Source organism: Aotus nancymaae, unplaced genomic scaffold (assembly GCF_030222135.1).
Source record: "Aotus nancymaae isolate 86718 unplaced genomic scaffold, 86718_ANA_hifiasm-v0.15.2.pri h1tg000049l, whole genome shotgun sequence".
In the NCBI taxonomy this organism is placed as follows: Eukaryota; Metazoa; Chordata; class Mammalia; order Primates; family Aotidae; genus Aotus; species Aotus nancymaae.
The window spans coordinates 1,524,649-1,539,996 of record NW_026988463.1 but is presented as its reverse complement, the minus strand read 5'-3'; the positions used below and the strand labels follow the sequence as shown (position 1 = coordinate 1,539,996).

At 54.9% G+C, this 15,348-nt stretch overlaps 1 protein-coding gene across 1 annotated transcript; it reads left to right on the top strand.

The window, feature by feature from the left end:
- The first annotated feature begins 282 nt into the window (after positions 1-282).
- On the top strand, positions 283-10,147 carry PTX4 (pentraxin 4). The gene is made up of 3 exons (XM_021667233.2): positions 283-4,633; positions 5,392-6,052; positions 6,785-10,147. Exons 1-3 carry the CDS (start codon positions 4,415-4,417, stop codon positions 7,423-7,425), a joined length of 1,521 nt encoding a protein of 506 aa, XP_021522908.1. The 5' UTR covers positions 283-4,414; the 3' UTR covers positions 7,426-10,147.
- Positions 10,148-15,348: the final 5,201 nt, after the last annotated feature.

Genomic DNA, 15,348 nt, shown 5'->3' with positions numbered 1-15,348 from the left:
CGATCACAGCCCAGCCAGGTGGCCCCAAGCACGAGTTCCTGGAACCAGGCGGAGCTGCCGCGGGTGTTTTGGAGCTTCTGGGGTGGGTCCCCGCCGGCCTCTCGGCGCGAATCTGCGGAGGACGCAGGGTGACAGGGCGCATCTGCGCCTGCGCTGCGTGGGGACGGGGCGGAGCCTGGGGAGGGGGCGGAGGGGCCTGCGGGGTGGGCGGGGCCTGACGCATGGGTGGGGCTTTGCGTGGGGTGGGGCCTGAGGGTGGGGCTGAGAGCGGCGTCCCATGAGCCGGAGGGGTTGGTCCTCGCCTTAGCTTCTCCCAACCCGGTCCCCTCTACTCTGGAGTGATTTCAGCCGTCCCTTCCCTCCGCCTGGGGTCCCACATTCTCTCCAGAACGCCGGCCGTTCGCTCTACTGCAGATGTTTAGCAAGACAGGCCTGTCGTCTTCCCCGAGGGTAAGGCCCTGCTTTCAAGGGTCAGAGGCCAGTAAGAGAAACGCAGGGTACACAGGGAAGTAAAGCAACGATTGAGATCACGTCAGGTATGAACGAATGCGGCCCTGTAAACGAGGCCGGGTCATGGAATAAAGACTGCGACCAGGGCCGGGCCGGTGGCTCACGCCTGTCATCCCAGCACTTCGGGAGGCCGAGGCGGGTGGAGCACCTGAGGTCGGGAGTTCGAGAGCAGCCTGGCCAACATGGTGAAACCCCGTCTCTACTAAAAATACAAAAATTATCTGGGCGTGGTGACGCAGGCCTGTAATCCCAGCTACTCAGGAGGCTGAGGCAGGAGAATTGCTGGAACCCAGGAGGCGGAGGTTGCAGTAAGCCGAGATCGCGCCATTGCACTCCAGCCTGGGCAACAAGAGCAAGACACTGTCTCAAAAAAAAATGGGGGTGGAGGTAAAGGAAATAAAAGGAGGCTGGGTGCGTTGGCTCACGCCTGTCATCCCAGCACTTCAGGAGGCCGAGGTGGGCGGATCACCTGAGGTTAGGAATTTGAGACCAGGCTGGTCAGCATGGTGAAACCCCGTCTCTACTAAAAATACAAAAAAAAAAAAAAAAAAAAAAAAAATAGCTGGGTGTGGTGGCACACACCTCTAATCCCAGCTACTTGTGAGGCTGAGGCTGGAGAATTGCTTGAACCTGAGAGGCGAGATCGCGCCATTGCACTCTAGCCTGGGCAACAAGAGCGGAATTCCGTCTCAAAAAAATAATAATAAACAAAAATAAGTGAAAGACAGGTCAGGAAATCAAAACCATCCTGGCCAACATGGTGAAACCCCATCTCTATTAAAAATACAAAAAAATTAGCTGGGTGTGCTGGCGCACGCCTGTAGTCCCAGGTACTTGGGAGGCTGAGGCAGAAGAATTGCTTGAACCCAGGAAGCAGAGATTGTAGTGAGCCGAGATTGCGCCACTGCACTACAGCGTGGGCGACAATGCGAGACTCCACCTCAAAAAATAAAAATAAAAATAAGTAAGTGAAAGAAAGGAAGAGCCAGCAGGGTAAGAAAATGAGAGCTGTGGCCGGGCGCAGTAACTCACTCCTGTAATCCCAGCACTTTGGGAGGCCGAGGCAGGCGGATCACAAGGTCAGAAGACTGAGACCATCATGGCCAACATAAAGAAACCCCATCTCTACTAAAAATACAAAAAATTATCTGGGTTGGTGGCACGCAGCTGTAGTCCCAGCTACTCGGGAGGTTGAGGCAGGAGAATCACTTGAATCTGGGAGGTGGAGGTTGCAGTGAGCCAAGATTTCGCCACTGCACTCCAGGCTGGGCAACAGAGTGAGAATCCGTCTCAAAAAAAAATTTAATAAAAAAACGAGAGCCAGACCCCATCTCTACTTAAAAGTACAAAAATGAGCCAGGCGTGGTGGCGCGTGCCTGTAGTCCCAGCTACTCGGAAGGCTGAGGTAAGAGAATCACTTAAACCCAGGAGGCGGAGGTTGCAGTGAGCCGATCGCACCACTGCACTCCAGTCTGGTGGCAGAGCGAGACTCCGTCTAAATAAATAAATAAATAAAAATTTAAAAATAAAAAAAGGAAGAGAAAATAGGCACCAGAGAGCAGTGGGGGTTATCGTAAATGAGGTGAGAGCTCTGAACAGGAGGCCCCAGAGCAGAGCCCAGAATGTGGTGACGCCCTCGGGGAGAGTCTCCCTGGCAGAAAGACCTGAGGCCGCAATTGTGGCCAGGGAGGTGGAGCCGAGGGAGGCAGATGGCGGGGCGGGGCCTGGAGGGAGAGAGGCTGTGGCCGGGCCACAGAAGGCCCTGGCAGGGACTGAAGATGTTCCCCGCGTGGCAGGCAGCTCCTGGGGGCAGCGAAGGCATGGGTCCACACTGGTGCAGTTAGGAGAGGAGGCGACCATGGACTCGGGGACTAAGCGGCCGAGGTGCGGATGGGCTTGGGGCAGAGCCAGTGTTGACAAGCAGCTGAACTCAGGGCATGTCTTTGCAGGCAGAGCTGATGGACGGGGTGTGGGACGTGCCGCGGTCCCACCATCTCGGAAACTCCATTCCCCCACCGCCGTCCGCTGTTGGGTTCCCACCCTTTCCAGTGGCCATGGCTTTGTTCTTTCCCGTTCTCTTTTCCTGAAGCCCCCCCATCCAACAGTGGGTACATGGAAGACAAATTTCTAAAGCCTTTGTGTATCTGAAAATATCTTTATTCTTTGATCTGTCACCCAGGCTGGAGTGTAGTGGCACGATTTCAGCTCACTGCAGCCTCCATCTCCCAGGCTCAAGCGATCCTACCACCTCAGCCTCCCAAGTAGCTGGGACAACAGGTGCACCCCACCATGCCTGGCTACTTTCTATATTTTTAGTAGAGACAGGGTTTTGCCATGTGGCCCAGCCTGGTCTCCAACTCCTGGACTCAAGTGATCGGCCCACCTCGGCCTCCCAAAGTGCTGGGATTACAGGTGACAGCCACCGCGCCTTACCTCCACTCACGATTTTACATGGAAATCAGCCAGGTCCAGTGGCTTATGCCAGTAAACCCAGCACTTTGGCTAGGCTGAGGTGGGAGGATCGCCTGAGCCCAGGAGTGTCTAAGACCAGCCTGGCAACACAGCAAGATCCCGTCTCTGCTGAAAGAAAATTAATACATCAATCAATGGAACTCATTTTCAGTTGGAAGCTGTGAGGTCCACCACTCTCTGTGTGGCCTAAGGCCCCAACCCAGTCCATGTGCCCAGGATTTTATCTCAGCTGCTTTCTGCATCTTCTCCGTGTCCATGGTGTTCTGACACTTGACGAGGGTAGCCCCAGTGCCACTGATGGTTCCCTGGCCTGGTGCCCTCTGGGCTCATGCCACCTTGGGAATGATGTGTGCCCTCACTAGGCGGCTTCATGGATTCTCTTATTCCCATGAACTGGTGGCTTGAAACAACAGGAATGTATCCTATCGCAGTTCTGGGGCTGGAAGTCTGAAATCAAGGTGAACACGCCCTCAGAGTTTCTAGGGGGCTCCCACTCGCCCCTCCCAGCTTCCGGGGGCTCCAAGGGCTCCTCTTGGCAGCGTCACTGCAGTCTCTGCCCCATCCTCACAGGCCCTGTCCTCTGTGCCTCCTCCTCTGTCTCTTATAAAGACTCCTGTCATCGGCCGTAGGGCCACCTGGGTCATCCAGGATGGTCTCGTCTCAAAATCCTTCATGACATCCGCAGAGACCCTTTTGCACGTAAGGCCACGTGCACAGGTGCCAGGCTAGGGCTTATGTGTGTTTTGGGGCGGTCTCATTCAAGCCACTGCACAATGTATAGCCAAAAAAATCAGCCTGGCCCAAAGGTAAAACCCTGTCTCTACTAAAAATACAAAAATACAAAAATTAGCCGTGCGCACCTGTAATCCCAGCTACTCGGGAGGCTGAGGCAGGAGAATCCCTTGAACCCAGGAGGCAGAGCTTGCAGTGAGCCAAGATTGCACCACTGCACTCCAGCCTGAGTGACAGAGCGAGACTCCATCTCAAAAACTAATGAATTAATTAATTAATTAAGGTGGCTCCCTGTCACATTTCCGTTGCCTTACCAAGAGAGAGACGGGGCCTCCCAGGTCGCAGCCATGCACGGCCTGAGTGACAGATGCCCGTGCAGACCTGGCTCTGTTGGCTCCCCAGCCCCAGCGTGGTTCCCGTCCTGCTTCGACCTCTCACGAGCACAGGTCCCTGTGCTCCTGGTGAAGCCATCACCTCCCGTCTGCTTTGGAGCCAACTGGACGAGGGCTTGTACCCAGCTGAACGATTCTCCAAATAAACTGTTTGCATCTGTTTGAAGCTCATCTCCTTGGGAACCTGCGATTCTGAGCCCACTGGCTTGAAGGCAGATGCCTTTCATGGAGGCGACAGGCAGAACCTGACTTCCAGCCAGGGCCAAAGAAGGAAAAACGCTCAGCAGGAGAGCCGGGAGGGGCGTGGGATGAGATGGACGCACGGAGCCCCCTCCACCCTCTCCCGCGGCCAGGAGGGAGACTGCTGGGCCTCGCCGTCCCTCCGGATGGGTTGCTTGTGGAGGAAGACCTTGTCCTTCTTCCTCGTTTTTGTGCACATATACCTGCATGGGGCTTCATCGCAGGAAGCCGCCCCAGCGGGGCCGAGGAAACCCTTTTTTGAGAGGCTCCGTAGACTGGAGGAGCAGGCAAGTATACCCCTGTCGTGGGGCGGTCGGTGTTTTAAATTGGCAACAGATGAAAAGCGGCTCTACGGAAGCAGAGCGGTAAGCGTCAGGGCTTGGTGGACATGAACACGGCACGATGTTCTTTCCATTGTGAAGATTATTTCACCTGTGGTTGGACACCAGTGGAGAGAGGTGTGCTGGGCTCCGCTCACACCAGACATAAGCCTCATAACGTGGGGGTCAGGTGGGGCCAGAGGCTAAAGGGGGTCTGGAAGCAAGTCGGGGGAATTGGGGCCATGGGGGCCAGGCAGTGTCACGGGGAGTGGAAGCTGAGAGGTCACGGGTCCACCTTGAGACAGAGGGTGTGGACGGCCTCCCGGACTCTCACGCCGGGTCGACGGACCGTTCTGGAGTGCTCTGTGCCTGTCGCACCTACGCTGGGTGCTTCCTCATAAAGCACTCCTGAGGCCACCCTGCTGTCCCCACTCACAGGCAGGAACTGGGGTCCCAGGGGGAAGTGACTTGCCGGTGGTTGTGGGGGCTGGGGCAGGGATCAGAGCCCGGCTGTGGGCCTGCAGTCCACACCCCACGTGGTGCAGCTGCACAGCCCGGGGTTGGTCCCTGGCATCTGCCAAACTCATGGCATCACAGTGGGATCGAGTCAGTGGGTGGATAGCCAGTGCCAACCATGGGTCTGGCACGCGGGCCGTGCTCCCAACGTGAGGGGCCACGTCTTTCCCGGCCCGGCCCGGCCCATCACTGCCACGTCCTCTTTACAGTTCCGGAGATTCCAGGAGGTGACCTTGACGCACCTGCAGAGCATCGCCAGCAACTACAATGTGTCCTACAACGTGGACATCCGGTTCCGGAGCCTGGCGGAGGAGAGCCAGGCCGTGGCTCAGGCGGTCAACCGGTCGCAGGCTGCGGTGCAGGAGGAGCTGGCGCAGCTCAGGGCCTGGGTGAGGAAGGCGTGGCGCCGAGGCCGCAAGGTAGACACGCGGCTGCGGGCCTTGGACCTCGCCCTGGGCGAGAGGAGCCAGCAGCAGGCCCGAGAGAGGAAGGAGCACAAGGCCCAGAGGGACGCCCTGCAGGACTCACTGGCCCACCTGGAGGGCCTCGTCCGCAGCCAGGGCGCCAGGCTGGCAGCTCTGGAGGGGCGGCTGCCCGTGGCCCACCATGGCACTGCAACCCTGGGGCCGGCCCTGGCCCCAGCCCCAACTCAGCCTGAGCAGCTGGGCCCGAGCTCCCTGAAGCTTCAGAGGGACAGGCAGGAGCTCCAAGCTGCATCCGAGCACAGAGGCCCCCAGCAGGACTCCTCCGCCCCTCTCCAGGGGATGAGGGAGCCCCCAGCCCCAGGCAGCCGTCGGGCACTCAGCGGGGCTGCCACAGCCCTGAGAGGCCCTCCGCAGCAGGCACAGGCTCCCCAGGGACCAGGAGACAGTAAGTACCGCAGGCCCCTGTCAGCGGCCAGGCTTCCCTCCGGCTCCACCTTAGACCAGGCCCCCTGGAAAAGGCTTCTCAGAAGGGATGGAGTTAGGGACCTGGAGACGGGGAGAGGATTTGGGATCATCTGGGTGGAACCCCTGTCATCACGGGGTCCTTATAAGCGGAGGCAGGAGGAACAGAGTGAGAGGAGGACGTGAGGACGGAGGCAGAGGTGGCGGGGTGCACAGACGGGCCCCACGCCGAGGGGTGGAGGCACCCCTGGATGCTGGGAAGGGCGGGAGATGGCTTCTCCTGGAGCCTCTGGAGGAACCAGCCCTGCCCACAGCCAATTTGGGCCCTGGGAGACCACGCTGGGCTTGTGACCTCCGGAAACGTGAAATACTAAACCTGCGCCATGTGAGTCATGAAATTTGCGTGCAGAGACTCGCTGGCAGTGAGGGGCGCTGGCTCTGCTGTGTGGGCTGACAGCTGGGGCTCCCAGCGGGCCCCCATCACTCCCTAACTGCCCTCATGCTCAGTCTCCCGCCTGTGGAATTGGGGTGATCCCGTCGAGAGGGTGAAGGAGATGCAGCAGGGGAGCCGTCGGCAGGGCCAGCGCAGCAGAGTCAGTGCTCCGGGAAGGGAGGCTGCCAGGAGCGGTGGGACGGCACCCACACAGCGTGCATGCTTCTGGACGCTTCTGCATGGCCTCCCGCACGGGGCCGACCCTCCCTCCTCTGTTCCTAGCTTGCGGCGTGGGCCCCGCCCTGGTTTTCCCCAACGCCTCCACGGAGAACGTGGTCTTCCTCAGACCCAGCTTTGTCGCCGCCCTGCGAGCCCTGTCCTTCTGCAGCTGGGTCCGCACCGCCTCCGGACACCTGGGCACCCTCCTGTCCTATGCCACCGAGGACAATGACAACAAGCTGGTGCTGCACGGCCGAGACTCCATGCTGCCCGGCTCCATCCACTTCGTGATCGGAGACCCGGCCTTCAGGGAGCTGCCCCTGCAGCCGCTGCTGGACGGCCAGTGGCACCACGTCTGCGTCATCTGGACATCCACTCAGGGCAGGTACTGGCTCCACGTGGATCGCAGGCTGGTGGCCACTGGCTCCCGCTTCAGGGAGGGCTATGAGATCCCTCCTGGAGGGTCCCTTGTGCTTGGCCAGGAGCAAGATAGCGTTGGGGGTGGGTTTGATAGCTCTGAGGCCTTCGTGGGGAGCATGGCTGGCTTGGGCATCTGGGATCGGGCACTGGTTCCCGGGGAAGTGGCAAACCTTGCCACTGGGAAAGAGTTCCCGACAGGTGCTATCCTGACGCTGGCCAATGCTGCATCGGGAGGCGAATTCGTGCAGAGGACCAGCTGCACCTGCCCAGAGTGCTGTCCGTGAGGCCACGCTGCACAGGGCTATGGCCAACAAGTGGAGCATGCCCCTGTCCACGTTCCGCCAGCCCCACCCAGCACATTCCACAATGGCCACGCAAACCCGTCCTGCTGTGCACACCCGCGCCCTCACATAGCAGCGCCTCTTCCCTCCTGGGCGGGTGGGGAGGTAGACGGGGAAACAGCAAGCAGGGACCGAGAGAGCCTGGGGTCGGGGGGTCCACAAGGCCATGTTCTTTCCATCAGCACAGCGTTCTTTTCTTACCTCTGCACTTCCTTCCTTCCTTTCTTTCTTTCTTTTTTTTTTTTTTGAGACAAAGTCTCCCCTGACTCCCAGGCTGGAGTGCAATGGCCTGATCTCTGCTCACTGCAACCTCTGCCTCTTGGATTCAAACAATTCTCCTGACTCAGCCTCCCACGTAGCTGGGTCTACAGGCACATGCCAACATTCCCTGCTGATTCTTGTATTTTTAGTAAAGACAGGATTTCAGCATTTTGGCCACGCCGATCTTGAACCCCTGACCTCAAGAGATCCACCTGCCTCAGCCTCCCAAAGTGCTGGGATTACAGCATAGCCACCACGCCCGGCCCCTTCCTTTCTCCCTTCCTTCTTCCTTTCCTTCCCTCTCCTTCCTTTTTCTTCTTTCTCTCTTTCTCTTCTCTGTTTCTCTCTCTTTCTTTCTGATACGATCTTACACTGTCACCCAGGCTGGAGTGCAGTGGCACGATCATAGTTCACTGCAGCCTCAACCTCCCTGGCTCAGCTGCTCCTCCCACATCAGCCTTCTGAGTGGCTGGGACTACCGGCACACACTACCACTCTGGCTGAAAATTTTTTCTTTCTTTTTTTTTTTTTCCTGAGATGGGGTCTCATTCTGTCGCCAGGCTGGAGTCCAGTGACACAGTCTCAGCTCACTGCAACCTCCACCTTGCGGGATAAAGCGATTTTCCTGCCTTAGCCTCCTAAGTAGCTGGGACTACAGGTGCACACCACCATGCCCAGCTAATTTTTGTATTTTTTGTAGAGATGGGGTTTTGCCAGGTTGGTCAGGCTGGTCTCGAACTCGTGACTTCAAGTGATCCACCTGCCTTGGCCTCCCAAAGTGCTGGGATTACAGGCATGAGCCACTGTGCCTGGCCCAGGCAATGCTTTTAAAACAACTTTATTGGCTTGGCGTGGTGGCTCACGCCTGTAATCCAAACACTTTGAGAGGCTGAGATGGGTGGATTGCTTGAGTCCAGGAGTTTGAGACCAGTCTGGTCAACATGGTGAAACCCCGTCCCCACTAAAAACAAAAACAAAAAATTTGCCAGGCATGGTGGTGTGTCCCCGCAGTCCCAGCTTCTTGGGAGGCTGAGGTGGGAGAATCATGTGAGCCTGGGAGGTTGAGGATACAGTGAGCTGAGATTGCGCCACTGCACTCCAGCCTGGGCAACCGCAGTGAGACCCCATCTCAAAAAACAAAGCATCCTGGGCACAGTGGCTCACACTTATAATCACAGCACTCTGGGAGGCCGAGGCTGGTGGATCACCTGATGTCAGGAGTTCGAGATCAGCCTGGGAAACATGGTGAAACCCAGTTTCTACTAAGAATACAAAAAAACATTTAGCCAGGCGTGGTGGTGCACACCTATAACCCCAGCTGCTCGGGAGGCTGAGGCAGGAGAATCACTTGAACCCGGGAGGTGGCGGTTGCAGTGAACTGAGATCGCACCATTGCCCTCCAGCTTAGGCAACAAGAGCAAAACTCCTTCTCAGAAAAAAAAAAAAAAAAAACCTTTATTGAGGAAAATCTACATATGATAAAATTCACCCGTTTCAAGCACAGAGTTCAAAGGTTTGCAGTGAATTGACCTAGTTGTGCAACCGTCATCACAACCGAGTTTTAGGACATTTCTGTTCCCTTCCCAAAAACCTGTGTCTGTTGCAGTCACTCCTGGCCCCACCCACGCCCTCCCCAGCCCCGGCGGCCACACAGCTCTTTTCTGCCTCCGTCGATTTGCCTGTTCTGGACACTGCATATAAACCAAACAGTGATCGTCCACGTGTGTCTCGCTTCTTTCAATTAGCACAAGGTTTTTGTGGGAAGTAGAAAAGTTCCTTTTCAAAGTTTCCTTTCTTGTTAAAGGGTAAGTGTGCTGGTAGCTCTTTGTTACGCCCTCTCCTGTGTAGCTGTTAGACACGCCATGCTTACAGGCACGTAGTACAATCTATGTCCTTGTACTTTAACCAGGATATCTGTGCTGGACGTGCTCACAGGCCTGTCCCAGCTCTCCACTGCTTTTACCTGTTTAGAAAAGTTGTAAGTTGTTAGCCAATCGGGTTTCAGTTTAGATTGTGAGGTCTGGCTCCAGCCAACGGAGATCAGACACGGCAGTAAGGACGACCCCAAATGCGTGAGGGATGAATGTGTGTGTTTTCCTTTGTTCACTGTACTTTTATGGCAGGATGGCCAGTGAGGGTCCCCTTCCTGCAGTCCAGGAAGTAGCACTTGCGTTGCTGAAGGATCCTCTGTCTCAGTGCTGATTTCTCTTTGTGGCACCGAGCATCCCTTTCCGACAGTGTTCAAGCTTCGTCCCTGCTGAGGTGTGTGTCACTGTTCCACTTGTGTTGGTGTCAAACGTCACGTCGTAGGATGGACACGTGTGGTTTATCCATTCATCTGCGGGTGGACCTCTGGCTGTTTCCAGTGGAGTTACTGTGGATAAAGTTGCTCTGAGCGCTCTCATGTGCGTCTTTGTGTGGGCGTTTGTTTGCTTACCTGGATACCTAGGAGCAGAATTGCTGGTCCTATGGTAAATTCATGTCTAGGCTTTCAAAAAAACTGCCCACCTATTTTCCAAAGTTGCTGTATCATTTTTCTTTTTCTTTTTCTTTTTTTTTGAGATGGAGTCTCGCTCTGTTGCCCAGGCTGGAGTGCAGTGGCACCATCTCGGCTCACTGGAACCCCCACCTCAGGGGTTCAAGTGATTCTCCTGCCTCAGCCTCCTGAGTAGCTGGGACTACAGGCACCCACCACCTTGCCTGGCTAATTTTTTGCCTTTTTATAGTAGAGATGGGGTTTCACCATGTTAGCCAAGATGGTCTCAACCTTGTGACCTCATGATCCACCCACCTCGGCCTCCCAAAGTGCTGGGATTGCGGACATGAGCCACCTGCCTCGGCCTGCTGTATCGTTTTTCATTCCCACCAGCAATCTATGAAGGTTCCCGTTTCTCCACATTCTTGTCCACATTTGGTTTTGTCTGTCTTTTCAAGACGGAGTCTCACTCTTACTGCCCAGGCTGGGGTGTGATGGCGCAATCTCGGCTCACTGCAACCTCCACCTCCCAAGTTCAAGCGATTCTCCTGCCTCAGCCTCCCAAGTAGCTGGGACTACAGGCGCCTGCCACTACGCCTAGCTAATTTTTTGTATTTTTAGTAGAGATGAGGTTTTACCATGTTGGCCAGGCTGGTTTTGAACTCCTGACCTCAGGTGATCCACCCGCCTCAGCCTCCCAATGTGCTGCGATTACAGGCATGAGCCACCAGGTCCAGCCTGTCTCCCTTTTGGATGATATTTGTAAAATTTTTTTCAATTCTTAATCATGGCAAGGTAAAAAACATCACTTGTATTGACCATTTGAACAGACACGTATCTGATGTACATTGTTCATGACATTGGAGATTCCCAAGAAAAACCCAAACGGGAGATCTCCAAGAATCAAAAGTCAGCTGGTGCAGACAGGAGACAAGGGGGCATGGAGTGAGGTAGTCACAGCGAGGGACCCAAAACCACTGATCGGAGAACAGGCCTGGTTCTCAGAATTCACCAGTCCCTCCCTTTCTCCCTCTTCCTATCTGAAAAGTGAGGAGGCCAAGGAGAGAGTCCCACAGCCTTCACTCGCAGATCCAGGAGGGGCCCGAGACCCTCCTCTGCCCAGCGCATGGGTGGTTTCAGCCCTGCAGGTGCCTGGGCCTTGCCCTGCTGGCCCTGTGGGGAAGGGACCCTAAATTAGTCCCTTGAGTCTCCTAGCAACGTCTCTGCCTGTGGACCCAGCATTTCCAGGCCTTCAGGTCAAGATCAGCCCGGCCTACCTTCCCCAACAGCCCCTGTGCGTGAGTCAAGGTGGGAGATGGGATTTTAGAGCTGGAAAGCCCCGAGGCCCCGGCATGATCACTCCCTGAGTCACCCGCTGAGTTCCGCTTCTGCACAGCGGTGTCCAGCGCCATGGACAGCAGCTCCTTCCCAACGGCTTTCCTTCCCCAGCCTCCTGAGACGTTTCTGGAACGCCCTTGTTCCACCCCACTCTGCCTTTGAGGAGGGAGCCACAGAACGTCATTTTGGGAAAGATTGGTCATTCAGGTCATGAACAGTTCTTGTGACAGCGATGTCCTTAGCACAGTTGTCTTGCCCAAGGTCCCAAGGAGGTGAACTGGGGCAGGGCTTTGAGGCAAAGGCTCTAGTGACCCCCAGAAGGCAGCAGAGGTGGGGCGAGAAGGGAGGGGCGAGCAGAGGTGGGGTGAGCAGAGGCGGAGTGAGACGGGAGCTTCCAGGACTTGGAGGCCCAGCCCCTCCCCAGCTTGCCCATGCTTCCAGCACCCTGGGAGACCAAGATGATTTGGGGGCTGTGAGGGAGCTTGGGGAAGGTGGGGATTTGGGGTGAACAGGACTCGGGAAGCCTGCCAGGGTTTGGAGCAGGGGGGTTGGGCATCCATCTCACGTGGCTCACAAACCCCACTGGGAGCAGCAGCAAAGCCACCTGCTCGTTTATTTTCCTTTCTAATTTTATTTTTTGCTCTTTCTCAGCAGAATCACACCCATGCATTTTGAGGTGTGGACCACACCCACCTCCATGGCCACCAAATCCCACCTTTCACCAACTGTTACATTTCTGGGTGAGGACAAAAAACCTCACGGGGCCCTCATCTTGCCGGGGAAGTCAGGTCCCACCCCATCCCCACCATCACCCCTTCCTCCCAAGCTCTGCTCTGTGGGTTCTGCAAACAGTCCCACCACGCCCCGCCCCAGCACTCTGCTCAGCTCTCTGCCCACCTCAGTGTCTTTCTCCAAACCCTCCTCATCCCACGAGAACAAGCCCATCCATTCAATTCAACCAATAATGTGCTGCACTCCCACTGCGTCAGGTGGCACGGTGCCTGCCTCTGAGGAGCCCAGGGAGGGGCCTGCCCCACCTCTGAACCCCCCGCCAGGAGACTTGCTGTTAGCCCTTGACTCAAACCATTTGAGAGCAAGAGTCTTGAAATCAAACTAACCCAGGTTCAACTCCTGCCTGCTCATGGGGAGCCTTGGAAAAGCCAGCTTTATTCTCATCTTTTTCTTTTTTTTTTTTTTTTTGAGACCGAGTTTCTCTCTTGTCACCCAGGCTGAAGTGCAATGGCACGATCTCAGCTCGCTGGAACCTCCACTTCCCAGGTTTAAGTGATTTTCCTGCCTCAGCCTCCGGAGTAGTTGGGATTACAGGTGCCTGACCCCAGGCCTGGCTAATTTTGTATTTTTTTTTTTTAGTAGAGATGGGGTTTCTCCATGTTGGCCAGGCTGGTCTCAAACTCCCGACCTCAGGTGATCCGCCACCTTAGCCTCCCAAAGTGCTGGGACTACAGGCGTGAGCCACTGAGCCTGGCCTTCATTCTCATCTTTAATGCTCTTGTGTATGACACAGGGGTGCAATGACCTTGTCACCATCCCTCAAAAGGGCAAAGGTGTCCCGGTATGGTGGCTCACGCCTGTAATCCCAGCACTTTGGGAGGCTGAGGTGGGCAGATCACTTGAGGTCAGGCATTCAAAACCAGCCTGGCCAACATGGTGAAGCCCTGTCACTACTAAAAATACAAAAAATTAGTCAGTCATGGTGGCGGGCGCCTATAATCCCAGACACTTGGCTGAGGTAGGAGAAACTTGAACCCAGATGGCGGAGGCTGCAGTGAGCCGAGATTGTGCCACTGCACTCCAGCCTGGGTGACAGAGCGAGACTCCATCTAAACAACAAAACACAGGGCAAAGCCAGGGCACACCCCCGAGAAAAACACCTTTTTTCAAAGAATGTTGTTGATGGTATTTCAGAAAAGTATTGCAGTGTAATCACGGGGAAATTCAAAACCCTGTTAGATTTCCTTCCTCTTATTGTGGGCTTAGTTTTGGTTTTATTTTGAATGATATGGGGAGGGAGGGCTCCATTATCTTCTCAGCTTTAGAGGCGCTAAGGAACTTTTAAACTCTTTTGATTTGGAAAAATGTCAAGCTTAAAAAAGTTGCAGACAAATAGACTGCACGTCCTATGGATTTATTCTGGAGTCTTCAAGTGTTAGCTGTATTTATTTATTCTTAAACTTTGATTTTGGGTTCGGGGTGCATGGACAGGCTTGTTATGCAGGTAAACTGATGTCATGGGGTTTGTTTGTACACACTATTTCCTCATTCAGGTATTAAGCCAAGTACCTGGGAGTTACTTTGTTTGGTGGTGTTTTTGAGATGGCGTCTTGCTCTGTTGCCCAGGCTGAAGTGCAGCGGCACGATCCCAGCTCACTGCAACCTCCGCCTCCTGGGTTCAAGTGATTCTCGTGCCTCAGCATCCCAGGTAGCTGGGATTACAGGCACCCGCAACCACGCCTGGCTAATTTTTGTATTTTTAGTAGAGATGGGGTTTCACTATGTTGGCCAGACTGGTCTCAAACTCCTGACCTCAAGTGATCTACCTGCCTTGGCCTCCCAAAGTGCTGGAATTACAGGCGTGAGCCACCGCTCCCGGCCTGCATGTGTTTTAATGATAGAACAATTCACATTCTTTTGGGCACGTACCCAGTAAGGGGATTGCTGGATCAAATGTTAGTTTAGTTGTCAACATTCAAAGTATGAATTTTAAACAGGTTATTGGGGGTTCATGTCCATCAGCTTGTTCACATTTAGCACTGGTCTCATCACCAGTAGCTTTTCCAGGACAATGACCTTCACCACGAAGCTGGAGTTTTCCCAATGCAAGTCGGGGCTTCTCCTGCATCTCCCCTCCCCTCCCCTCCCCTCCTTTCCCCCTCCCCCCTCCCTCCCTCCTTTCTTTCTCTTTCTTTCCCTTTCTTTCTTTTTGACGGAGTCTCGCTCTGTTGCCAGGCTGAAGTGCAGTGGCGTGATCTCAGCTCACTGCAACCTCCACCTCCTGGATTCAAGCGATTCTCCCGTCTCAGCCTCCCCAGTAGCTAGGACTACAGGCGCACCACTAAGCCCAGCTAATTTTTTTTTTTTTTTTTTTAGTAGACACAGGGTTTCACCATGTTGGCCAGGATGGTCTCCATCTCTTGATCTCCTGATCCACCCGCCTCGGGCTCCCAAAGTGCCAAAACGCTGGAATTACAGGCGTGAGTCACCATGCCCGGCCAGCATTTTTACTTTTCTAGGGAAGACATCCTGGAGAGGATTACTGGATAGACTAGGGAGCCTTCTCTGTGTGTCTCCCAGTGCTGTCTGGCATCAATTTATGGACCACTTCTTTTGAGTAATTTGTCTGCACCTCTTGAGCCATGATTTCCACCATCTTTTCTGGATTTGACAGGCCTGCCTGTGAGAGGTCCTCCCCATCTGCTTGCTGCGCTGCTTTCAGGGAACCAACGCAGAACAGATGAGGAAACGACCGTCTGTGGTTCTCACAGCCATATGAGCTTCAGTTGTGGTCTGACTTTTTTTTTTTTGGTCACAGGTAAGATTCATGCCATGAAAGCTGGTCAGGCTGTTTTTGTACCGAACATCCTCAGTAATCAGTTTGAATTTTCCCAATGCAGCTTCCTCACTGCAGATCAGCAGAACTCACTTCAAAAACATGGCTTTTGAGGCCACGAGGTGCAATTTTGGCTCCTTGCATCCCTGTGCCTGGTGTTTGCCATACTTCTTCTTCTTCTTTTTTTTTTTTTTAAGAGACAAGATTTCACTGTGTTGGCCAG